The sequence below is a fragment of the Symsagittifera roscoffensis genome, chromosome 3 (assembly GCF_963678635.1).
Source record: "Symsagittifera roscoffensis chromosome 3, txSymRosc1.1, whole genome shotgun sequence".
Classification (NCBI taxonomy): Eukaryota; Metazoa; Xenacoelomorpha; order Acoela; family Convolutidae; genus Symsagittifera; species Symsagittifera roscoffensis.
The window spans coordinates 74,136,617-74,163,711 of NC_087064.1; the positions used below are offsets into that span (position 1 = coordinate 74,136,617).

The following is a 27,095-nucleotide window of genomic DNA, read 5'->3' on the forward strand; positions in this document are numbered from 1 at the left end:
GACGAAATTCAAAGTTCGTTTCGTTTGACTCTAGCTTGAGTATTTAACTTGACTTTTAGCTCAGTTCAAGAGAGCTCATCATGTTCAAATAGCGACTAGTTGTCACATCCTTTGCAGCTTCTATTTGATCGGCAGTGGTACGAAACTTGGACAGTAGTTTGTTTTACTTGGACGCCCTATTTAAATAAACGGTTCATGGCTCTCAAGCGCAGTTTTATTTTGAGAAAGTGTTATGTTTGGTAAACTGCATGAGGAAGAGCAATCATTGCAATCACGATTACGAGTCGCTGCAAGCTACATTTCAGTCGGTTAGTTTTGCTCCATCTGCAAATGTGTTGGTGATTTTACCATTTCCTAACAAGTCCTTTATCTCTGTTTGGTCCGACATGTGACGACGAAGACAGGCTACCGAAAACTTGGAAAATCTCGTGGAACTTGACAGGATCTTTGGAGAGGATCGATTGAAGGGGATCTATTTTAAATTTGCGACTCCGATTTACAATTTTTACGAGGATAGTTTTTAAAATTGGCGATAATTCATGTTCAAAAAATCATTGGTTTACAGTTACTCACTTCGTGTTCAATACGAAAACTCGCGGAAACAACGAAAAAAAGTCTCGAATACGGAAATTGAAATACTGAAGAGAAAACGACGAAGAGCTAAAAAGAAATCTCAAATCAAATTGTCGAACACCGTGACTTATGTTTCGCCTTTTCGCCGCCAATTGCAGTTGCCAATCCGTCACTTTTACCATCCGTTATTTGTGCATAACATCAACCGCCACAACCGGAATACTCTCATCGATCTTTTTAAGAAGAAATCTTCAATTTGTTAACTGGCTGCTTCCTTTCTTGTTCTCGTGCTTTCGAAACCCGAACAATCTTAGTGAAGCCACCATTACGTCTCGTATCACGTCATCGGTTTCGAAACTAGTATCGCAAGTACATTTTATTGTATCCGCCTTTATTTATCTATTGTGTTACCACATTGACCTTGCAAGTGTATTTTGTTCACGCCTTGAATCGGTCGCTAGATTTGTCCTTGACCTGAAGCCGTTCTCTTCGGCTAACTCCCACCCTTTCTATCAAACACACCCCCTACTTGTTACCTACTCTCACTCAAATCCCCATCCTCTTCTGTTCAAAATGAAAAAACTGTTTCGACCCATTACAGTGGCAATCAGGTTTGTTCAAAACTGAAGATGGTTTTTTAAATCAAATGTCAACGTCTGATCTGTTTTTATCTGATGTTTTGAGACAAATGATAATTTAGTCAATTCTGAAAGTTTCGAGAGATGAGAACATCTCTTTAATCTAATTTGCATTATGTTGAAAGTTCAGATCTGTTGGGCTTTGTTTTGGCTTACAAGTTTGTTAAAACTGTAATTAAAGCCGTTAAAAGAATATGTTGTACCCAAATTTTCAGCCTGAGATTGTTTCAAAATTGAATTTTAAATGTCATTGAACGAATGTTTTTTTAAAGTTTGATACTAAATCATGCAAATTTTGATCGAAATGGTAAATCACTTTGTTAAATGAGTATCCACTGGCTTAAAAAGTTTGGTGGCTCTTTTGCTATAATTACGATCTATAGCATTGGAAATTTGGTAACATAGCACCTGTTCTCTGCTGTATTGTGACTAGTGTTTGTTCTTTATTAAGCGTCCATAGCTAAGTGGTAGTCCTTGAGACTAAAAACCAATAGGTCGCAGATCGAATCCGATACATAGCCGAATTTTTACATTTCGAGGCTTTTTTTTCTGTTTTTTCTATTGTGCTTTATATTCTGCTTTTTTGTAATGTTCTCGTCAGTGTTAGCGAAGCGCAGCTTCGCCTTTGTGTAAAAATGAAGCAACGGATCTTTCTTGAGCTGACAATTGCTGGTCCAATTATCGAAAATTTCATAGTTCAAGTAAGCATTTCCAAATTCCAAATAGAGTTAATAGTCGCAAAAATATCCCAATGCTTTTAGGTCTTACACAATATGAAGCTGTTTTGGATACTTTGCACAACACATAATTGCAAGGCGATGGTAGCAAAGTTTTTTCACCTTAACGATAGCGCTGGGATTAAATTCTTTCACCTTATTTTTTGGCTTATCTAGTGTTTTGTTTTCATTTCATACTCGCCACATTTAGGTGGGAGAACAAAGAGTTTGCTTAATTTGGATGCGTCATTTTTGAAATTGTGCCATTTTTCAGTTTTAGCATTTTTAAATTTCAATTAACGAAGACAATTATCGTGGTCGTGCGGTTTTTGTTTCGTTCAAATTAAGAATTGTTGAATCTTAAGTTTGATTTATTTCGCTTTGGCTCTTCGATTTTCTTGAAGCGATTTTTCAGATTAAAGTCTAGTAGTTGAAGCGCAAAAAGAAGGATTTTGGTATCAGAAATAGGTTTAATTTATAAAAGTCTTCAATTTTGTTCACGCTAAAATTTGATATTTAGCGGTTTGACTTGTTCTGAAATTCACTTCATTTCTTTTATTAAAAGGAAGGCAAACTCCACTATCAAACATGGAAAGTGCGAAGGTCGCGAAAAACGATCTACTTCAAGTTTCGATTATATTTGAATATTTTTGTTCTTTGAAATTCGAAAGTTGAAGTTTTTTCAAAAACAATTCAGTATTATTTTCTGTTTGCTTGCGTTCATGGCTTTTTTCTAATCTCTGTTGGCTATTTTTAAAAAAGTGCTGATCATAGTAGATTCTTGAAGTTCAAAGAGCTGTCAGATTATTGGCTTTCTTCAGTTCATTGAAACTGCTTTGCATTGAAACTGCTGGCTCCCAACTCTGCAACTTTAACTTTTTTGCGCGAGCGACTGTTTGTGTTATATAATACGAATTCACTTTATTCCAACGTAATTCACAAGTTTTTTTACTCATAAAAAGCTCAATTTCTTTGTTCAGGTTCATTGCTGATGTAAATGCAAATAAAGTAAAATCGATGATTAGGGTTGTAATACTATTTTATTTTTCTATTTTTATTTTATATTCATGCAATTCATTCATATAATTTTTCATCTTCATGCTTTGTGCTCAAACTAATCAGATACTTCACAGATACTTCAACGTTTTTTTTGCACAATTATGGGGGTTTAAAGTTAACAATTTGGAAAAATTTTTGCGGGCTCTATTAAGCAGTTTTCCATTAACGCTTGGCGTAGGCGGCGAATTTAACCGGATCAGAAATTTTTCCAAATAGAGTTGAGAGAAGCAGTTTAGTCTTGCTAATGTGTTTCTGGCGATCTATCAATTTATGCTTAACGTAGCGTGAGAGGTGTTTCGCTTAGCGTGTTAGGAAGTAGTTTACAGAGCGTGTAGTGGGATTGAAAGTGGAAAAGATCTGAAACTTTTTTCTGGAAGTTTTATCGAATCGTTTTGTTTCAAAAATCAACTTGTTGATAGATGTTAAAGAGCAGTTGGAAGATACATAATTTTATTCAAATTTCTCATTAGTAAAATGGTTCTTGTTTCTCTTGAAATTTGATTGTGTATGAGACGTGCAGTTTCGGCTTTATGTTGAAGGTTTAATGGCAATGGTTTGTTTTTATATCTCCTGAATCGTTATTTTAAACATATTTTCATATGTTCAAGTTGTGCGTTTTTATGTTTTCTCATTTTCTTTCGGTTCAATTAGTCTGATTGTCAAAAGTGGTACTAAGCGCTGCTTGTTTGATTTATTAAAAAATTTTTTTGATGACTTCTTTTCGTAGAGGAATAGCGATAGCGAAAAAAAAACTGGTGAACAAAAATTTATTTGTCATGTTTTTTCTAACTTATTCTGAAGTTAGTATTTTTATGAATCCTTTTGTAGTTTATTTGATTATCACTTATTTGATTAGTTTCAATTCCATTCAACCGAGTTTTGCCTGTGCCACTCAATTTCATATAGTTGGGTATATTGCCTTCGCGATAAGCAAGGAAGTTGCATATGATAGGATACTTTTTCACGTAAATAACTTTGTTTACATGCGGGCTGAAGTTGGTGGTCTTTTCCAAATCCAAGTTTTAAGCATGTTTGCATTGTATTTGCTCGTTCTATTCGACATTTGTTTTTTATGTTGGTTGTTATTTATCAACTCTGATTACAGTAGATCAGTTTATTTTCGTCTTTGTTTATCTCTATTCGGCTTAAAAGGTTTCGACCTATTTTATATAGTTTTGACCTATTTTGTATTGGCTTAACGGCCTCATTGTAAGTCTTTTAAGAGCAATTTTTTTAGTTATTTTTCTGCAAAGCGTATGTCTTCTCAAGATTTATCGGATTTTTCACCTTTTTTGTAAGTTGTTTCGATGCTAATAGAACCGTCAATTGTCTTGGTTAGCATGGTTTGTTGAGAGAAACTTTATTTAAGACAGTTAATACAGAGGTGAAAATTGTGGTAGATCAATTTTTTGACGTTGTCGTCTCATTTTCTGTCGTTTTGTGTGTCTTGCTATGTTTGTGTTGTATCGCAAGTGTATTTTGACTCTGCTCAATTTGAAACAGTGTTTGTGCCAGATAATATGCTTTGCGAAGAGAAACGCTTTTAAAGCGTGCGCATTGATTAGGCATGATAAAAATGTTTTCAAGTTTGATCTCAATTCATTTTTACCCTCAACGTATTAGGAAAATTCTGACGACGAACTTCTGTTTCTATAGAATTTATAGAGAAAACATATAGCTAGCAAAAATATTTCGTCCAAAATTGGTGCAAGAAACGGATAATTATAGTCGCAAATTGTAATCAAAAAGTGTATTTAGTTTATTTTAAACCTTTTTTGGTAGTTTAATTTCAACTAGTGCTTAATTGAAATCGTCTGATTTGAAATTAAGACGAAGTTTTTCCTAAAATGCTTGAACGTTGTTATTTTTTCAGGCCTTTCGCAGAAAGATCATAAATTTAAAGTCAATGTAAACTTCAAAGTCGCCTGGGCTAAGAAGTGACAGCTGAGCACATATGCTAGGGTTGTTAAAAATATATGACTACGTCTTCATGTAACGATATGGAGCATTTTTTTAAACCATTTTTCACCAATATGAGATAAAATTGAGTAATTTTTGGTCTGAGGAAAAAACGAATTTTGTTTGAATTCTCCCCCATTCCACCTGCTCTGAAAGCAAACAGGCTATCGAATAGTAATGCTAACGGCATCAGATTTGGGTCCTTCAGTTTTCGCTTGTGTCCTCAAAAACACATTGCGTCAGTGTTATTCTAGCTTGAAATCTTGCCTAAAATCTTATTTTTCTCCAAGATAAGAAGTAAACTTTACTCGACTAAATTGATAGACCGGATTTCCCATCCGCCCCTAATGCCGTGTTATTAACATGAGGGTAGCAACTGCACCGTGTTTGAGATGTGTGTTCGGTTGGATATTGTTTTAAATATGATTGATTTTTCCCGGGGCCAGGGTAACGTGGCTTGCATTGTGTGAGCTCAGTGTTAATTGGCCCTGCTGCCCAAGGGAACAAGAAACAAGGCAGCACAGCGATTGATTAGGATGGGAAGCTAAGAGAAAAACCCAAGCAAATTAGTCTCCGAGGTCTGATTACAGATCGAACTTCATCTAGTACGGCGATGAGAGTAACAAAATAAATAGGAAAGAAAGGAAACAAGCCAATCTCCTAAATTGTCTTGCCGCCGTCAAAAATAGATGCTTATTTTTCATTAGTACAGACTAAAATTGTAATCTGCTAATTTTCGCTGAGACTTATTCTGCTCCGACTGAGGTTATAAGTTATAACCTCAATCGAAAGGGTACTTGTTTGGTCTAATTTTAGCGCATATTTTTGATGTTTTTCTGAAAAAAATTCCCTGCCGCGCACTATTTTCCTTCAAAGTACGGTCTTGAGCTCGTAGGATCAATTTGGTCAACCTGAAACATTTAGTTTAACTAAATTAGTTTAACCCGTTTAACAACTAGCTTAACTAAATCACTTATGATGATGACATTTTCAGTTTCATGGAAATTCAAATTTAACTAACGCATGCTAGGGTACTAGTTACTACTGCATGCTATATCTAGAACTCAAACTATTGTAGGTATAATAACAGAGTTTTGAAATTAATTTTCTGCCGATGATTTTTCGGCTTCCTGGTCGTCGACTTAAGCTCTGTCGGTTTGGTTTGCAAATTATGTCGTCTACTTTGCATACGCTAATGATATATCTATCGTGGATCCTATGTGGGCATTACATGAGGTTTTTTTCCAAAGCTTATTGGTTTCAGCTCAGCTTATTGGATGTCAGCTTCAATTCTGTCGGCTTATTTATCGATTTTTATTTTTAAAATGTAGTAATTTTGAGATCGATAAAACTCTGGAAACAATTTTTGAATGCCCAAATTCAATCCCACTAGGACCTCTTCAAAAAACTTTAAAAAATTAGAACACGAAAAAAATGCTTTTTGTTTTTCAATGTTTTTCTCGTTTTCCACTTCCTTCTTTAACTGTAACAACGATCTAAGTTCTGTTTGCTATTTTTTTTACCATGATGGTGCAGTCATCTCATCCTATTATTGTTGTATCACAAGTGGCGCGAAGCTTAGCTTCTTCTCTGTGTGAATGGCTCCAAAATTATTTGATTTGTGTAAATGAACGGAGTCTGTTTTTTGTTGGAAATCACGGTTTTAGTTTGAAAGTCTTTAGTTTCTTTTTTTTTAGTTCCGGAAATTTGTTGATGTATAAAAACCATTGTAATGTAATACAAGGTAGAAAAAATAAAAGGTAAAAATATCTAAATTATTGTAAAATTGTAGAAAAAATTGACCATAACATAAATTTCGCGTCTTTGAGTCTAATATACGGAAAACATCAAAACAGTTTTTAACGCGTGATATATTTCGTGCTGTTAACTCATAAGTGGAGATTTTATCCGGCTCTGACTGAATATCAAAACAATATTCAAAGGGAACCGAAGCAAATACGGTCCTATTTATTCTTTACTAGAAGTTAATTCTGAAAAAGTCTTGCCAATTTTTCATCAAATGTTTTGCTAATTGTTCATCAAAAAAGGTTTTATCATCAAGTAATTCATAAGCGCTAAAGGGCAATCGCATCGTTCAGGGCTTTGCCATGAATCGAGTTATCTTTTTTATGTTGAATTTATAATTCATTTTTTTTCGAGGCATATTTTAGTATTTTTGCAGTTTTTTTTGTTTCTTAGAGCTCAATTTTGGCTGTTTTTCGCTTTCGCGTGTATACAAAGTGCAGCTTTGCCTCTGTGTTCATGATTCGTTTCACAATTCAGCCAAGATCAGTGTCGATATCCAATTTGAGTTATTTTAAATTCATACCTCCCTGGGTCTAAACTGGAATGCGCGTGTATTTGTCCGATATACTGATAGAAATTACTTTTGGCTTTTCGGGCGGTTAGACTATGTTATTCTTCCATAACATATGTTCGTCTCCTGGGAGTATCCATTAAGAATAGAGCTTTCTCAGTCCTTAATACAGATCATTAATCAATATTGGAAGGGTAAGTTAAGCGTGTATTGAGAAAATAATCGTTACTGGTCTAGGCTTTTGGGAACCTTTGAGACCGATTATCAAGCTTGGTTCTGCTCATTATATATAGTGGCCTTGATGTAAAGGAGAAAGAACAACCAGTATTTTGGTTCATTTTCAAAATTTCATTAATAATGGAACAGCTCCTGTGTCCATTCCAGGTAGCTATATGGAATGCAATGTTGGCTTACCGACTGTGTTTATTTTTTTGAATCAGTTTGAACAAACCTCCGGTCACTGAAAAACCAGTTTGAATAAATTAGTTTTCAGACTTGTTTAAGCAAATATGAGTAACAGTAAGTAAGATTAGATTGTGATCAAAACGTACTTCAATGAAATTAGAAATATGGAGAAAAATATGATTAAAAAATAATATTTGACCTCTAAGGCATTTTTTCCATAAAGCACTTTAAACGTCAGCATTTCGTTTCGCACTGAACTTAATACATTAGATGTATTAAAGGCTTTACAATCAGATGTTTCCAGCTTTGAATGAAGTCAATTTTGATTGAGCTCTTATTTTTAATTTTCGTTCTCAAGAGTTTTTTAAAGGAAAATCAAGATTTAGTCGTTGCAGAGTTTTATTTACAAAACATAGATTTATTAAGACTACTAACTTTTTAGGGAAAGGACCAAAGTGCGAGTTGTCTAGCTGAATATGGTGAACCGCTTTTAGGCCTTTGTTTTTAAATTACATGCAATTTTTTTGGTTGTTTCAAAAAAATAACCAAAAAATTTTATCAATGATTGAGTTAGGCTTTTTGTCAGCTGGTGTACTCGCGCTTGCAGTTATCGAATTCATTGACAATTGTTAATTCTGTTTGCGGTTCTCCGCTAGCTTGTATGACGCAAATCGTCCTTTAATGATCTCTCGTAAGCCAACATGCCTAGCACTGCAAATGCCTTATAGAGTTGAAATCAAGATACTAGTGAATGTTTTGTCGTTGAAAGAGGGGGCTTAGCTTTGAAGCTTAGCGTCGGTCGGTCAGCTGGAATAAAGTAAAGTGAAGTGAGTTGATTATAGTTTGGTTTGAAGATTGTTAGATATGGTATTATGGTGTATTTTTGTGATTTCAGAGACAAACGACTTCGACTGGAGCGAACTAGTTCTGGACACAACGTCGAAGCGGCTAAGAAGGGCTTAGAGGTGAGGTATACAGAACAGTCCCTTTAACCTTGCATTACTAGCTACTATTTGTATTTATATAGATATACTACTGCACTTACTATGCTGAACTGCTTCCGTTCACTTAAATCATACTCCCATTGACAAAGATATTCTAGTCCTTTCAAATCAATTGAGCAATATAACCTGGAACAACAAAAGTTTTGCGACATTAACATAACAAAATAAGCCAAATTAGAATCTAAAAAATTTGAGAAAAAATTGTTTTGAGCGCTTTAACTGATTGAACTATAGAGCTTGCGAGCGTTGGCGTATTAGTATGAACCTTTTTTCTAACCTAACTCGCAAATAAAAGTTCATTATTTAATGGCAAAGTGTTCATTATTTGCAGGAATTTTTGCTATAATCACGATCTGTAGCATTGAAATTTCATAGCATCTGTTTTCTGCTTTATTTGTGGCTAGTATAAAAATTCAGCTTTGCCTATAAATACTTACACAATTTCCTGAATAAGAATATATGACCTGCCTTGTAATACTTTTCTTAAAAATTTTTAAAAGAAAGAAACAATTTTACTTTAAGCAAGTGGTGCAATACAAACTAAAGAGATTTCGTAAAGTCCATATAGTTCAAACTCTCCGATGTTCTTAAATCCGCATTATGTTTAGCTTCCCCTGGTCGCTGCTGGGGATAAAGCGCTAAATACTTCCTATAAGAGGATTAATATTTTTTGCTTATTGAACCTGGAAGAATAAAGAGAAAAGATCCGATTTCAAGGCACCATGTTTTTTTTTTCAATGATTTTTGAATTCGTGCTAATAGTGCTTCTATTTTTTCATGTTGTCCGACAAAATACGTCAGTTTTTTCCGCTTAAACTATGACTTAATGTCAAGATAATGAATGCGCACAAGGCGCGGCTGAAGATTATAAATTAGGCTTTGAAGAAATTTAATAAAACGGCGTTTAGTAGTTCCGCTTGCGGTGACGTGCGGGGTATTAAATCTAAATGAGTACAGAAGAATGACGCAATAAGACTACTTTGTACAATTTGGAAATTTCTACCTTTTATTAACACCAATGCCATTTGTTAAGAGGCCTTCAAGTGTGAAATTGTCTTGTATATAAAATGCAGCCTTAGGCATTTGAAGCGCTCCTTGAATGGTGAATTGGCGTCAATTAAAATTAACGTTTGTTTCAATTGTTTTTTATCAAATTCAAAGCGGATTTTGCGGATTGTAGACAGAAAAGTAAATTATGTCTTTCCATCAAATTTAATGTTCTAGAAGGCGTGTTTTTTTTCAAAAAAATTCCAGTTTTTGAAAACCTCTAATGACCTTGCAAAAAACAATTGTTAGGGAAATAATTGCCAATGTATTGAGTGTATTTATTTAGTGGGCACAAATGAACAATTAACGTGGATGAGAGGCCGCGTATGTTGATGTCCGTAAAAATTGTGATTGTTCATCGCTCTGCACGTTTACGTCGTCAAATGAAAAAACAAAATTCCTCTGGGCCAAAATAAGTCTGGGCCATTTTCAAGTAAACTTTGATAAGCTCCTACTCTATTTCTGTATGCCATTTTTACTGCTGTAGGGCATTCATTATTTCTGCCGAGAAGTCATCTAAATTGAGCTGATTTTGTGGCTCATTGTTACGTGTATGAAGGTTGTTTTGCTTGATCTAAGTTAATGTTCAGTTCTGTCTAATGGTGGTTAGTTACAATTAGTGTTGTTATGTGTTGTGTTTCAGGAGGGCTGTCTGCGTCTAAGTGAGGCCATCTCGTTCGAACAGTTCTACGACATCATCTCTGACACACTCCGCCTCATTTTAGACAACGTCGTAAGTACACTTCAGTGTGACTACCATTTAGAATTACAGATATGTATTCAAGGCTTCAACTGATCAATGTCAACCAGGGGTGAACTTGAAACCCTGCTACGCTTCTCTCTTGAATTAGTCTTTTTTCACTTGCGCGAGCAAGTGTCCTTGCAATCATGAACTAAGCTTTTTCCGTTAACAAATTTTACAAATCTGCGAGAAATTTGACTTGCTGAACTATGACACTTCAACAACCTCAGGCCCATTAACTTTGGGCTAGTGGTGAAGTGCGAGTTTTTGATCCTAATGTCCTGAGTTTGAATCCCGACTATCGTTTGTCTGCTTGTTTTTTGTCGGCTTAATTTCCAAATTTTGATATTTTTTCTGATTCAAATAATTTTAATTATAGTTGAATGACGTTCTTTAAGTTGCTTTTTTACAAATTCTGATTTTGAATAAACTTCTTTTTCTTTTTGTTTCGGATAAATGGTTTCAGCTTATTGTTCCGACCATTGAAAATGCTGAGGAACTTAGTCTTCGGGTGTGTTTAGTTTCTTTTTTTTGTTTTCCACCCAAAATCTGGTACCACAAATAACCATCTTGATGGATTGAGTGATTCATCATATCAAACTCTTTCAGTCGTGATTTGAACGACATTTTAATAACTTCAAAAAGATCTTCAAGTGTCGAGAAAAACAGATTTGAATTTTTTGAGGTTGATTTTCGAACGAGTTGAACGAGCTTTTATAATTCAAGTAAATTAGGCTATGAAAATTCAGTTTTCCTTCCATTATTGTTTTTAAAGATTTTGTCAGTGCCTTCAGAAGTTTTTTTTTTCAAAAAAAATTGAAAAACGTTTTTGCAGAAAATGATGAAGTTGTTTGCGCTTGTTTTGATTGTTTTTATTTCTTGAGACTTCAAACGTCTATCCTTGTTTTATGTCACCTTGGTTTTTTTTAAATTTTGTCGTTTAAAAAGCAAAATATGTTTTCATGCTTTTGTTATGGTTCGTAATATGGGAGAGGGAGACGGAGGTTTTCAAGTTTCAAAAGTTGATAGTTCAATTTTTTTAAACGTCAACAGGTATTGTCGACTATGTCACAGCTCGGTTGAAGATGCTGAATGCTTATTATTTGCCGGTGATTGCGTTTCTTGGCTTAGTTTTCCTGAAATTGAAAATCAGTTGTGTCAAACTTTGTAGATGTAGTTTTAATTTTTTTTCAATTATTTGTTGTTCGTGATTTCCGTCTTTTTTTCTCTTCGCTAGCTTGCAATTTTATGCTTGCGTTTTTCTGCAAGTGTTGCTCCGCTTCGCCTATGTTGCAAATTTTGACCCTCACATAATTTTTTGCAAAGCAGTGATTTTGTGTTGTTCTAAGAGAAATCCAAGAGTTAAGTCGATCAACTCGAAAGGGTTTCTATCATATCATCAAAATTCTCATATCATCATCAAAAATTCCATATCATTCAAAATCGCATATCATCAAAAATAGGTTATCAAAATATTTCGTGAAAGTTTGGACAGGAACTTTTCTGGCAAAAGAAACAGTTTGGACAGGAGTGAAGAAATTGCATCTCAATTCACAAAATGAGCAAAAATACAACTTAACTCACTTCTGAAACCTAAAAACGACAAGATTTGAATAAGTATAAAGTAATGGTGCGTGGGTGGTTATTTCAGTCGGAGGTGTTGGTGTTCTGTCATGACGCATCCATTGACAAACTGGTCTCTACCGGGTCTGTCAACCACCCTCTGCCTGGATATGGCATCTGCAAGTAAGCGTCAACTCCTAGACTTCACACCCCCTCGCCTATTGTCATCGTCGTCACGTGGTTACACATCTGGGCTGATTTCAAAAAAAAACTAAAATTAAGTTTCAAAATTGAATAACAAATGTAGGAGGGATAGTGCAAAAGAGATCCCATTTGTAAACACATAATAGCTACCGGTTTGACTTAATTTCAACACTGGGTTCACAGAACCCAGAGTTTTCTGGGCTAGAAAATGCATGAGATAATGCATTAAAACACTCGAGTGTTTATTATTGAATGTCATCCAAAGATACGTTTGGAGTTCAGATCTAATTCAGTTCTGATAGCTGATTATTTAAAACCATATGTCAATGAGGGAAAAGGCCAATTTTTGAGCTGTACTCCGGAGAATCGCTGTTTTGCTCCTCTCTGAATTCATGAGTGGCAGTCTTATTTGAATAGTGACGTTTGGATCTTGGACGAGACGAAAATGCATCAACTTCTGAAGAACCTTCCTAAGAAGTACTGAACTATAGCTACCAAAACAAAGCCAACAATCCCTATACTTGATTGAAGCTTAGAGCAACAAGACCATTCTAAAGACACTTGAACGAAATAAACGATTAGCCTTATTTAAAAAGGTAATATGTGCTGGTGTGTGTTTTCAGACAGACGAAGGACCTTGGCCTGCGCAAGGTCTTCCGCATCTTGGACGCTCATGACCCCCTCTGTCAGCTGCTGTCCCTGTCCAACCACTTCATCCTGCCCGAGGGCAACAAAGTGCTCTGCTCCCCCATCCAGGACAGACACACGAAGAAGACCATCCTGTTCCTCGTGGTCATTTGCAACGAACTCACCCATGACTCTAAGGAGAATCTGGACTACCTCGAAAAACACGTGAGTAGTCACTTGTAGAACTATTAGAGCGTATATAATAAGTATAATGCAAGGGATTCTGTGTGGCAAAGTTAAGAAATATACAAACCAACCCTACAGATTTATGAAGGTACTGACAGTGAAAATTTCAAGGAGAAAGTCGTCAGACATTAACGAAACACCTGAACAAGAAGGAATGTCTAAACAAAGAATGATGATGATTTTGATGAACTTGAAGTCAACGCTGTATATGATTTCTTCTTATGTAACGTGTTTTAATTTACAAAAAATCAAATAACCTGCGTGTGCTAGAACGGACTTCTAATTTGAGAGAAATTCTGTTTTTTGAATTGGACTCTGCCTAGCGGAAACTATTACTGAATCGAAGTAATACTTCATAAGACCTTAACGATGTCTCGATGTGATAAACCACGTATGAGCTAGTTTAATTCTGTCCAGTTGAGCAAGTTAAGTTGAAGAGCGTGTACTAATTGTCAACTAGTGCGTGCTTCGTTAATACTCGATCAAGTTGATCGGAATTGTAAAACAAGTTTTTGTTAAAATTTTTTGATTGAAAACAGTTGTGGCGTATAAAATTTACTGTCTGCAAATTTATGGTCAGAAAAATTGACTTCTGATGAAAAAAGGCAACTAATATGACGATTTAAGATTCAGTGACTCTTGACAATTTAACGATTTAAGATTCAGTGACGGAATGGATGTAATGAAGTGTTTTTGTTGTTGTAGATAGCTGCTACATGGTACAGACTAAACCAGCTGCAGACACCTTCAGTGGTGGCAAGCACCAGCTCCGAGTTGGACTACGAGAGCAAGAAGATCCTGAAACTGTGCGGGGAGTTGTACGACAGAGACGGGGAGCGACTACAGCAGAAACTACTGCACTTCCTGCAGGAACAGCTGGACTGTCAGCATTGCATCCTGTTCTTCGTGGGGGAGGACAATTCTATCTTCTCCCACGTTACACTACCAAACAGGCCCAAGTGTGAATTGTTCTTCCCAATATCGACGAACAGTTTTGGAACTGCTATTCACAAGAAGTGTCCAGTTGTCCTCTCTGACATCACAGCCGTGAGTTCTACTTCTTCTTTTTTCCATCGATGTGATTTGGATCAAGTAAACATCTTCCCCCTCAAATACGTTTAGGGGGGAGGATTTTAGCTTGATCCTGTCTTTTTTTGTTAAAAGAGGGTCTTTATAGCTTCCAGGGAGCGCTCGGAAAATCATTTGGTCGACCTAAAAAAAGGTCGACAAAACCCTTTTTGAAAATCCGGCTCCCCTTGAGAAATTCCTAGATCCGCCTCTGCTGATAATGTACTGTTTTCTATTGATGATTATGACGATGTTTTAAAGGTTGATATTCTTTATATACTACGACCAAACGCATTGCAACACCGTTCGAAAGGTGTCCACTAAAGCAAAAAGCAAAAAAGATATGAATAAAATTGAATGACCTAATTTGTTTGGAAATAACGCGAAACATTCTTGCATGTGGCTCTGGGCAAGACTGAAGGATCTAGGATATCGCAACGGAAGCTGTTGGTTTCCAAAAAAATCGAATTCATTTTGGTTAAGAATCGCGATTTAGTTAGTGGCGCGGTCTAAAATTACAATAACGTTGAAATAATAAATTTCATAATTTTCAATTCAGTCGGCTATGTTGAATGTCTGTGTTGTGTTGTTGTGTAGGTTGAGCGTGAACAGCTGGAGAAGTGTTTTGGAGTGGAGCTACACAACATGTTGTGCATGCCGGTGGAGAGTCGGAGTGACCAGAGCCACGTGATCGCACTCTTCTGCGCCTTCAACAAGAGGAGACCAGCCGCTTCTGCTGCAGACAGTTCTAACACAAACACACCTACCAACACCATCACACAAAACAACAATTACAGTAGTAGTAGCAGTGTGCCACACACAGGAACGACATCATCCGTCACTTCAGCAACAGGTACTTATCCAGTCACATATTTGCACCGTCTAATTTTTTCATTTGTTTTCTTTGTTAGCAAAGATCTTTTCCCGAACCAAACGGTCTTCAGTTTTATGATGTATCAAAATATTTTACTGAATGATTACTTTTCATGCATATTGTGGACTGATTTCCACTCACGACAAATGTGCGGGATTTGAAAGAGCCCAATCGTATTGAGATCGGACCAGGTTTGATCTTCGGATGAGCAAGCGTCGTTGTTTAATTATTGGAAGCTTCGAATTATTTCGAGTACTTGGGGTTCAACTTTGCCTCTTTGCTGCAATTATCAGTGCTGCTCGTTACAGGTTCAGCTGCTGTAGGAAGTGGCGCCTCTCAGACGGTGGCGTTTGCTGATTTCGACGCGATGGACGAGATCAAAGCACACAACACCTTCAGATACACGACCACAGTGCTGACCAGCACCATCGCCTACCAGAAAGAGAAGCGACTCAAGACCCAGACGGAGACCATGCTCAACGTGGCCAAGAACCTATTCTCACAACTAGGTACAAACTAAACCGTTGTTTTAATATTTGACAGAAGAGGCTTAAGAACGTATCAAAAGAACCCGAGATTTTTTATCGGGCCTGCAGATGTCTGGACGAGCTCTATTGACGGACTATGGAAACAGATAAAAACTTTGATAAACACTATGGAAAAGTTGTCTAGCGAAACTGTAAGGATTGTTTTTTTTTGCAGCAAAACAAATTTTTATTCAGTCGGAATGAGAGTGTTTCCCAAAATTACGACTTCCTGCGAATCTCAATCAGTCTCCAAAAATTAACCAATGAATCAATTTGAATTGTGTTTCAGAGGACATGACGGAATTGCTGAAGTTGGTGATGCAAGAGGCGCGCAATCTATGCAATGCTGAAAGGTCAGTCTCTCTCTCTCTCTCTCAATCATTGAAGTTGCAGTTCTAACTTTGGCTTTTCTGATGTATTGAAATAAAAGAAAACTTTGTTCTTATATGTCTCGTTAGATACCTTGAAATAATGGTAGTCTTTACGGGTGGCTTTAACTCAAGAGTTACATATATATGTTTTAATTCATCGGATTTATGACGTTTCCGGCTTTAGATTTTAGTAGTTGTTGACTCAATTTAGATACATGGGGGTGTGTTTAGGTGCTCGTTGTTTCTGGTGAATGAGAACAGACAGCAGTTGGTGGCCAAAGTGTTTGACGGGGGAGAGGCGACCAATGAGATCCGCATCCCTATCGACAAGGGTATCGCGGGTCAGGTGGCAACCACAGGTCAGCATCAAACCAAACCGAATTTATAGTCAATACTAGCCCGACAATCTAGAAATAACATTAACATGGTCTAATTTTTGGGTTTTCGAAATGTAACAAGCTTGCTTCATTATTCAATGAGTGTATATTTTTCATTTAGAATGAGCGTTTTTTTTTAGCTTGGAAGTTGAAAGATAATTCCCTCGATGGACGTGAAGAATGAATCACAGGGTTCGCTTCTAGTTTTTTCGCATATTTCGCCCTGAACGCTGCGCGCTTTGTCTAACCTAAAAAGTCTTCTAATAAATGTAGGGCAAAATGTGTGAGGGGCAAAACGTGCGACATTCATGTGTAATCACACTGGAATGTATACTTTTTTCTAGTTAACAACTAGTTTAACAAAATCAATTGAATCATTTCTGCAGCATTTAATTCTGCAGCAACCAAAATTGCTTAATGAACTACTGGCTGAGTAATATTAACTACGGCAGTTTTAGGGGGACTTGAAACTTTTAGAAAAAATTTTACATATTACGTTTTTTCTCGGCTCAATTAGTGTCTGATCAAAGATTATCGGCCTTGTTTCCGCTTCGTAAGTTTTGTCCAGTTGCTAATTTAAGTTTCAATGCCTTGTTTGGCAGGTTTGCCTATAACTCCTGTTTGATTAAAAAAAACAGGTATTATGAAAGTAAGGGTTTTTTATTTTTTTAGCTTAAGAAAATTTTAATACTTTTTGCAAAAAAAAAGTTCACCATAAACCTTTCTACTGAATTTCAAAAAAGGGGTATACATAGAAAGACTGCCCACATTTTTGTGCACCTGCATACTCCCCTGGTCTCTTTTGTTTTCCCCTTTTGTCTACATTCTTCGAAAGTGGGGGGGGGGGGGGAGTTTAATGTTTGACCGCTATTTTTTTGAAAAGCACTCCTCAATAAGCGGTTATGCCCAAAATTTTTTTGCCCAAAATTATTGCCCTCGGAATAGTCAAATTTTTGAAATGACAATTTCAATCGAAAGAAGCGGTTACGGGATTTCTTGCAGAAGCGGGAGATTTTTCCTGCTGCTACTGTAAGAAAAAAGGCTAGGTCTGTGGGAAAATTCCAAAATCTCAAAATATTTCACCCTTCTCACTTTAGTTGAGAAACAACTAAGGTTTTGTGCAAAGTCTAAATTTTGAAACAACGCATTTCGTCCCGCATCAATATTACAAATTCAAAAATATTAAATGCTTGCCTCCAAATTTAGCTGAGCCCTAGGTGTCCTTCATCGAGGTATAAGAAAATTTTGGTTAATCTAGTTTTTTTCAACATTTCAGTTTTTTTACTCGTGCTTTTTATTGATTGTGTTGTATCTCAAGTGGTGCGAAGCTCCGCTTCGCCCCTGTGCGTAAGTTGTGTTCATTATGTGTTATTTGTGTGCAGGTGAGATTCTGAATATCAAGGACGCGTACGAGCACCCGCTGTTCTTCACGGGTGTGGACCAGAAGACGGGCTTCCGCACCCGCGCCATCCTCTGCTTCCCAATCATAGACGGCGACCAGGTGATCGGGGTGGCCGAACTGTGCAACAAAATAGCCGGCAACTCCTTCTCCACCGAGGACGTCGAGGTCGCCAAGGCATTCTCCATCTACTGTGCAATTGCTATCGCCCACGTAAGAAACCAACCACTAAACTTATAACAGAGACCATAATCAGAATTAATCTTCATGAAATGTTCATTATGCTCATATTGTCGGAGATTGATTAGATTTGAGGGAAATGCAATTGGTTCTCTTTTTTAATTCATAAATCTATTATTAGCTACATTGAACTTAGCTACTGTTGCAATCAGAAGGTAGACTTTTTAGGCATAAAAGAACAGACTTTTCACTCATTTTAGTCTTGCTAATCTTTTGGCAATTGTCTTGAACTTGACTCTATCACATTCTATCACAAACATGATCGATGACTTAGTTAACATTTGATTTATTAACTTCCTGATTTTTCAGTTCCATCTTGAAATATCTTGAAATTCGTTTTTGATTTAAAAATAGAAATTTCGTGTGAAATTGAGATATTATTTTGATTTGTTGACTTGTAGATTTCCCAATACCAGTAAAATCCTTCAAATTTGGTCTTCGTTTGGTTATGGAAACGGCAAACGAAATCTCACTGTTATTTTTATTTCCGGACTTTCACATGCCTATATAGCAATTTTTCGTTCTCCTTTTTGAGTTTAAGATGGCAGGTAAAAATGTGATTTTTTGCTGTTTCCTGAGTTTTTCCATTTACGATTTTCTTTTTGAGTGTAAGAACGACCGGTAACATTACGATTCTTCGAGCTTTTTATTTTTTTTTAAATTTCTAACGCAGAGATTGATGTTTTGCAAATGGTCAATTTTTAGAAGTTGGCTGGGTTCGTTTAAGTGTAATGATTTCTTGAAAGTACTTGCGAAGCTAATAGTTAAAATTGGCTTTTTTATAGCATTCATCACGCATCGTGCAGATTATCAATTCAAAATTTAACTGTCTCGCCGAAATTGTTAAAACTCAGACTAAAATGAAAAGCGCATGTAAGAAACTGCTTGAACATGTACTGAAGAATAATTTGTTAATTAGAAATCACACTGTTATTGAACGTAGTGAGCACACGTACATAGGTCGTTATGATTTTTTTCCTTTGAATTTTTCAGGAAAAGTCTTAAAAGTTGTTCACGCTCAAATTAGATTTTTCGCAGTTTGACTTTTGTTTTTTTCTAAGTTCAGTTTAATTTCATTTGCTCAAAGGAAGACAAACTATCCATTACGAATGTGCAATTGAGGCGAAAAAACGCAAATGATTTGGTTTTGAAAGTGGAATTTAAATTTTGGATGTCCCAGCGGAAAGCATAACCTTTTGATAGTGTTCTCAAGTTTGCCTAATTTTATGGGAAAAGGTGAATTATAAAAACTTGGTTGAAAAATGATTAAAAATAAGTTAATCGCTCTCTTCGATTTCCTTGTTTGACTTTTTTCAAAAGTTGCAAACGTTTTAAACAATCAAGTTTTTTCGGCTTCCTAAAGTTTATCAAAACTTTGCCAACTATCTGTTAGCTATGTTATTTTAGTTTGAGTAGTGTTCAGTATTTTTATACCTAACACCATACTGTTTATGAAGAGCGAAATAGATTTGAATGCCTTTTGTGTTTCAGGGGGATGGGTTGTAAAACTATCAAAACATTTTTTAACTCAATTTTCTATAACAAAAATTTTGTTTTCGGCTCAATGGTCGTCGACTCTAATTTTGTTGCTTAGTTGTCGCTGGATGAATGGTTTTCAATGCGTTTTCAGTACTAACAATTGTATTTCTAGACTTGTTTCACTCAAATTTAACATCATTCGAGATAAACGTAAGAAGTTTTGGTGGATGTAGTTATTTTTCGACCTACTTTTTCAAATAGTTGCTTTTCGACTTGCGTCATTTTTTGTACCCGCTATCTTGTTATGCTGTGTTGTTGAATTGCATTGTTGAGGAGCTCCATTTAGAATCTGCGTTAAAACTAGCATTATAATACTTACTTGATTAAATATATAAAATTATTTTATAATTATTTAGAATCATCAATTTTAGGCCGACCAACACTACAACTTTTCTAAAGGCTCCGTTGGCGCCAATAAATACTAATTTTGAAGGGAAGCGCGCTCCATAAAACAAAAAAGCATTTTTTAAAGTCAAAATTGTTTAAAAAGTGCCCAAAATTGGCTTTTTGACCTATTTGTTTTATCAAAAATTTGCCTGAGGCGCAAATTTTTTTGGGTTAAATAGAGTTTTTGTAGTTTTCTGGGAGTGCTCTGGAAATCAATTTGGTCGACGTGGAAAAAAGTGAAAATCCCCTCATCCCCCTCGAGAAAATCTTAGATCCGCCCTTGTATAAATCTTCGCGATTTTTTTATACGAACGGAGCTTGTGCTATACTTAGTTTTTTCCAACCTAAGTGGAACTGAAAATTCTGTGGTCAATTTTTGTATACAATTCGTACATTATTCGGCGATTGTAGGTCCATGAAAGCGATTTTTCAAAGTTTTGAAGTCTCAAAAAAGTCCAGTTTTTTATCGCTTGGAGGGATCAAGAAACAGTATTAAAAATGAATTCAATATAAATAAATATAGTTTGTTGTTTAATTTTGCTCGAAGTGAATTTTTTTGTGACGTGTTGTTTTTCAGAAAAAGAATATTTTTTCTTTGAAAAGTTGGTCTACCATTAATGTAAATAAGTGGTTCAGTTGTTGATTTTAATGTCTCGTATAATTTGCGGTGCTTCTATGTTATAATTTATGTGCTTTGTTAAAATGTGTAGTTATAATTGAGAATGTGTTTCAGTCTTTGCTTTACCGGAAAGTGCAGCAGGCGCAGAAGAAGATCCTGCTGACGAATGAGTTGATGCTGTACCACATGAAGAACCTGTCTGTGGACGAAGTGACTGCACTGCTGAGCGAGGAGAGGGAGAATGTGTGTGAGAAGTGGCCCGGCATAGACTCCTTCCTGTTCAATGCCCGCCTCACGATTCCATACTGCGAGACAGTGCGATGTGTGCTCAACATGTTCCACGAACTGGGATTCATTTCCAGGTCAGTCCAATCACGCTTCCTATCTATCTAACATCCTTATTCTGTTTGCAACTCCACGTAGTTTAAACAATTTTAGAAGCGGTGTTTTGAACGTTTGTGAAAGTTTCAGGGAACAATTCTTAACAAGCTACAATTCGTAACAAGCCAAAATTCGTATAAAGCGACAATTCGTTTATAGCAACAATTCGTATAAAGTGAAAATTCGCTACAAACCATTGACATTTGATTTTTTTTGTGCTGGAATTAATATTTGACATCCCCTGATTGTGATGGGGTACTGTATTGTAAATATTATTTTGCTGTGAAATAAGTTACGGCGACAATTCGTAACAGGTGACAATTCTTAGGAAGTAAAATACGCTTGCTCCGCTGCGCTTACGTTCGGCACGAAAGGAATATTGCGCATAAATTAGTGTTTGTTCCTCAACTGATTGTTAAGAATTGTCGTCTGTTACGATTTGTTGCCTCTAAAGAATTGTCGCTTCACGGCGTAATAAATAGTAATGTGATGGAAGTGAACATAAGTAGTCTACTGGCATCCTCTGGATTTAGGTGGCATCTGGACATGGATACTCTGGTGCAGTTCAGTCTGACAGTGAAACAGGGCTATCGGGAGGGCGTCTCCTACCACAATTGGTGGCATGCATTCTCAGTCGCACACTTCTTCTACCTTATCTGCAAAAACTCAAAACACAGTGTTGCCAATCAACTCAGGTAACAACTCCACTTCAACCAACGCCCCCACTCCACCCCCTCTCAAACATACAGACCACTATTAGTTAGTTTACTGATGTTAGAGAGGCTTCAAGCGATGTGGCACAGTTAGTAGAAGCAGTAACCGGAAAGCCAACACGTTCAAGTTTTGTTTTTGAAACCGAATAGGGATGCCTACGACTAGAGAGTTTCATTTTGGGGGATGGGTTTGATTTTTTTTCTATTTAATTTGGTTTTTATATCGGCTACGATTGAACAATCATTTTAAAGATTGATGCATAGCTCGCACCTATATTTTTCACTCTCTTTGAAAATGTCCAATTTCGTCTTTCGTTCGATAAAATGGGCAGTGCTATATCGCCAATGGGTTCATTAGCTGTCCTCTCATTGTTTCTGTTGCTTCATGTAATAATTTTCGTCTTGCATATTTACCATTAACAATGAGAAATAAATTCTTCTTCTACTATTCACATCCTTTTTTTATTAGTCACATCATGTGTAGGTAATCCCAATTGTTCGACGATATTTTTAGTCTCGAGCTTTTTACCTCTAAGCATCAGAAATTAATGGTTCGTAGTTTAATTATTTTTTTTTGTTCTGAAACGGGTCAAATTTGGCTTAGGACGTCAGAACGAGCGTTTTTTGGCAATTTAATTTTATTTAAACTAGCGTCAGCTTAGTGTTTTATTAAGAAACTTCTTTTTTTTTCTTAATTAAGTCGCAAATATTTGTGCCCTTTTTGGGCACTTTTACAGCTTTTTTGATACCATATGCTTTGCCATTCGAATACTTATAAGGTAACACAGTTGATGCATTCTTAATTCATCGAATGAACCGAAAAAAAGCTATTTGGTTCAAACAACATAACAATGATAAAAACTCTTTCAGAAATTTTCTTATTCAATACATCTTGCAATGATTTGAAATGCATAATTCATACAATGTGGCTTTATGCTTTGCATTTTTTTACATGCAAAGTGGATTGGTATATTCTAAATTATTACTTGCAAAATTGTGTCTTGGTGTTTGGTACCACTTTTGCTGAATAGCTTTGGCGATTTGTTATGTATATATATGTAGCTGCTTTCTTTGTTGTGGCTACTGTTTGTCGCTGGTTAAGCGTGCGTGGCTGAGTGGTTAGTGCGTGAGACTCAAAATCTCTTGATTGTAGTTGGTCGCAGATCGAATCCTAGGCCTAGCCGAGTTTTTGCTAATTCGAGGCTTATTTCTATTTTTTTCAATGCACTTTCTAGAGCTGATATTTGTCATGTTATTGCTAGTGTTTGCGAAGCTAAGCTTCGCATCTGTGTCAGATTCTTTTATCAAAAATCAAATCGCCAACAATTTGGCATTAACTATGCTTAGTGCCATCGACATGAAATATCAGCGTTACATTGCCGTTAATTGTCGGTAAACTCCATTTGTGGCTTCCCAGGCGAAAAGCGTCTTGTGTTGTATATTTTAATTGTTTTTTAAGTTCAGATTTTTTCCTTTGTTAAAAAGAAGGCAAACTTCACTATCGAACAGGATAAGTGTAAAGTGATCAACTTCTAATTTCGAAAATGGATTTTATGTATCATTTTCTCAGCGAAATTAGAAGTTTACTTATTGATCCAGTTTTCTCAAATTGAGTTAGTTTTATCAAAAAAGTGTCAATCATAAATTTTTCTAGAAGTTCAAAGCTTTAAGGCCATTTATGGTTTCTTGGACATTCGAAAGATGAGATTTTTTTCAAAAAACAGTCACTATTTTTTCCCGCTTACTTGCGTGCATTGACCCTTTTCCAGCTTTCTGTTGGCTATGTTTCTCTGAATGTCACACTCAATGAGGATCAATTGAGTCAATTTTAAAGTGTGTGTGGATGTATTTCAGTGACCTGGAGACGTTTGTGACGTTCATTGCATGTCTGTGTCATGACATCGACCACAGAGGCACCAATAACTCCTTCGAAATCAACTCGGTAAGGCCCCCAACACACATCGACCACCATCATCAGCTGCATAATACACACAGTTACTCTAATAGTTACAATTATGGTTGTCGAAATCGTAGAGTGCCATCAAATATATGACGAGATCATCATAGTCAGACGAGATCATTTTTATAGTACAGTTTCTGGATGTGAAAAGTTAAAAAACAACCTATAACTATGTTGGAACAGCCTGTCCAATTACTTCCAGTCACTTCGAGAAAAAAACTAGTTCATCGCCTGCTCTAACTGATGATGAACTGAATACATTTCAATACAAACAAAGGTGAATAAAAATATATGCTGATGATGATCTTCATGATATACTAAAATGTGAGCTCAACGAAAAGATATGCCTTCTGAATTGTACAAACTGTATTGCTTCGCGATGACAAAATCAATTAGCGTTATTACTGCGAAGAGAGATCGTCATGAATAAATAATCAGAGTGTTGATGAAACTGTATATTTGCATACAACTTTTTAATTCAATTAAAGACATTTTATCGCAGAAAAAGGAAATTATCCTCCCAGGGCGTCAAATTTGTCAATTTAAAATTAGTTTTTTTGTCGAAAATCAATTTTGGAGTTTTCTTTTCTTGAGCTCCACAATCGAAAGAAATTAATATATATCCCTTAAATGGTAATTTCATGCTAAAATGAGAGTTAAATTTAAATATTATTGAGGTATTTCCGTCAGGAACGCAGCTAGATTATTTATGCAGGCTTTCAGAATTTTTTTAAACCTTTTTAATTACAAATACATTTTTGTGACTGCGAGTTAGTGGCGCTTTGACAAAAACTGTTTAAATGAAAATGTGGATAGATTTTTGGACCGAAATATTTACGAGTATTACGCCGGCTTCCCTTTCAAAGTTAAGGAATGTATCAAAACGTATAGAACATCTGAGAGTAAATATTTGTGTTTGTATGTTTAGAAAAGCACGCTAGCTTCTCTGTACAGCTCACAGGGCTCGGTGATGGAGAGACACCACTTCGCCCAGACAGTGGCCATTCTCAATAGTGGCAGCTGCAACATATTCTCCTCCCTTCCTGACAACCAGTTCAAAGGAGCCCTCGACATCCTGCAGAACAACATCCTCGCTACCGACCTCGCCCACCATTTCAAGATCATGGGCAAACTGAAGGAGATGGCCATTCATGGGTATAAAGTGGACGACGACAAACACCACGAGATGCTGCTATGCCTCATCATGACCTCGTGTGACCTGTCAGATCAGACCAAAGACTGGAACAATCTCATCGAAGTCGCAGTTAGTAACCCTATCAAATCCGGTCCGACAGCTCATGGAATAAATTTGTTAATAAGTTCATAAATTGTGAAGTATTCACTTAATTTACAGAAATTTGGGCGCAGTTTACTGTAGTGGTGTTCTAGTAGTTTAGTTTCAACTTTGTATAATTTGTTTTTATTTCTGTAGTGATGATGCTGATGTTTGTGTTTTGCGCAGGAGAGTCTGTACGAGGAGTTTTTCAACCAGGGAGACCTGGAGAGGGAGATGGGAGCTCAGCCGAATGAGATGATGGACAGGCACAGGGCACACATCCCAGAACAGCAGATCAGCTTCCTCGACAACGTCGCAATACCCACCTTCCAGTAAGCATCCTCTTATCCCCATACCAACAACCTAATAAGGGGTAGGATTTAGGCAAGACGCCCCCTCCCTCCACGGGAATTCGGTACCTGTGCCCAAAGAGTTCCCCTTGGCATTTTTTACAACATCCATTTTGGGCTGACTAACCTATTAATTTTAAAGGCGCCATCGGCGCCAGTTACTTTGATTTTGAGATAGAAGTCCATTACTGGCTCAATTCTGCAAAAATTTGCCTGCGGTGCAGAAATTGCTTCTTCAAATGGATTTTTCTGGCGTTTCAGGGTAAAACGTGGATCAAAACTTTGATTTTTGAAAAGGCTGCCTTTCCTCGCTAGCGATCCGCCTTTCCTCAACCTTTTCTTAGTTTGTGCTGCTTGACAAGGTTCTAGGATTGATTCAAGACGTGAATAATTTTTTTCTGATTTTTCCTTGATACGTCGACCGAATAATTTTGACCTATTTGTTTTCGTGTCATGTCTAAATAGTAAGTTTTGCTTTAGATTGCTGAGTGACTTTTTGCCTGAGACTCAAGAGGCTCTGGATGAAGTGCACTTGAACAGGCGTAGGTGGGATGTTGTGAAGAGCGAGGTGGGAGACAGGAACATCATGGTCAAAGGCAAACTGGACATCAAACACCTGGACGTAGACCGACTCCTAAGAGAGAAAGAGAGCGAGGCGGCGAACAACAGCAGTCCAGATACACACAACGCAGTAGACACACACTCTGGCTCAGAATCACACAACTCAACTTCGAACCAAAATAACAACAACACATCTCAAAACTGTGTGGCCAACTCGAAACATTGACAACCGCAGAATAATTTAAGCGTTTTTCTATCCTATCGAAGTGGAAGGAAGATTTGTTATAGGGAGGTTTTAAGTGAAAATGTGATTGTTTTTGGAGGAAACAGAGAGAAAAAAGGACGAAGGATCTCTTAGAATCATTCAGTCAATAGTCGTCTTCTTCTGTCGTCTCTATGTTACTCTATTTCTTTATCTGCTAAATACCCAGTAGAGATGTGTATCGTTTGGCTACTGTAGCCAATTTCCATTTTGATTGAACTACAATTTACTATCTCACTTTCAGTATCCCAGCAAAACAATTTAGCAATCAGAACAACCTTAGACAAGCTATGTTATTTTGGAAATCTTGCTGCAGAAAACAACAAAAGAGAATGCTGTCGAATGGTACTTCAGTATTGTTTGGATACCTGTGTCAGAACTGGCAGTTTTTCTCTGATTACCATTATATGCTGTCTGCAATGCGGTGTGTGTGTAAATAGGAATTGTTATTCTGCAATGTGAATTTGCAGATGAGACGAAGAAATAGTCATATTCATTCGCTGGCCGAAAAGGAAGAAGCTACATGTATATCAACATAAACTGTCTACCAAGGGATTAAAGAGTTGAAAAACAAAACAATTTTTTAGATGATTTATTTTTTAAGAAGGTATCAGATAATAATGTTGTAATTTCCGCAATGTATATTTCCAGGAGAAACAAATTAAAAAGTGTAATTTGCGTTTGATTGTTCTTCTGTTTTCATGTAAAAATTAGTCTTCACATAAAACTGAAAACAATTAATAAACGAAGGTGCAGAATTATGTAATAAAGAAGTAAAATTAACTGTATTTAGCTGTTCTAACTAAACAGGGTCGTATAGCTCACATGAATCAGTTAGTTTTGCAGATTAATGCGACTCTGTTTGTTTTAGTTCGGCGCATAATTATTGTGAAATTCAAAAATCACTTATTTGTACATTAATTTATTTTTGAAAGTATTTTTTGCCGGCTAAGTGTGTACCCCATTTACGATAGAAGTTTTCTACGAAAAAAAAACGAAAAAGATTTGAAAATGCAGCTTGTGTTAAATGAGAAAAATCTAAAAGAACTTGAGGCAACATTGTACTGCTCAATAGCTCCTTGAGGCTTGTT

At 36.3% G+C, this 27,095-nt stretch overlaps 1 protein-coding gene across 5 annotated transcripts in view; it reads left to right on the forward strand.

Annotated features, from left to right (window-relative positions):
- LOC134842024 (cGMP-dependent 3',5'-cyclic phosphodiesterase-like) overlaps positions 1 to 26,876 on the forward strand; it is a 92,691-nt gene extending 65,815 nt beyond the window's left edge. For 4 of the 5 annotated variants that reach the window (XM_063858165.1, XM_063858164.1, XM_063858168.1 and 1 more), the window contains 16 exons: positions 8,563 to 8,632; positions 10,362 to 10,451; positions 12,112 to 12,206; positions 12,851 to 13,079; positions 13,806 to 14,147; positions 14,766 to 15,021; positions 15,351 to 15,551; positions 15,859 to 15,922; positions 16,172 to 16,299; positions 17,700 to 17,929; positions 20,616 to 20,863; positions 21,416 to 21,577; positions 23,450 to 23,537; positions 24,484 to 24,819; positions 25,018 to 25,163; positions 25,662 to 26,876. In XM_063858165.1, the coding sequence (XP_063714235.1) occupies positions 8,563 to 8,632; positions 10,362 to 10,451; positions 12,112 to 12,206; positions 12,851 to 13,079; positions 13,806 to 14,147; positions 14,766 to 15,021; positions 15,351 to 15,551; positions 15,859 to 15,922; positions 16,172 to 16,299; positions 17,700 to 17,929; positions 20,616 to 20,863; positions 21,416 to 21,577; positions 23,450 to 23,537; positions 24,484 to 24,819; positions 25,018 to 25,163; positions 25,662 to 25,968 (2,992 nt within the window). In that variant the 3' untranslated portion in view covers positions 25,969 to 26,876. Of the gene's footprint in view, positions 1 to 702; positions 1,185 to 8,562; positions 8,633 to 10,361; positions 10,452 to 12,111; positions 12,207 to 12,850; positions 13,080 to 13,805; positions 14,148 to 14,765; positions 15,022 to 15,350; positions 15,552 to 15,858; positions 15,923 to 16,171; positions 16,300 to 17,699; positions 17,930 to 20,615; positions 20,864 to 21,415; positions 21,578 to 23,449; positions 23,538 to 24,483; positions 24,820 to 25,017; positions 25,164 to 25,661 lie in introns of those variants that run through there. The other variant, XM_063858163.1, reaches the window with a different exon arrangement.
- Positions 26,877 to 27,095: the final 219 nt, after the last annotated feature.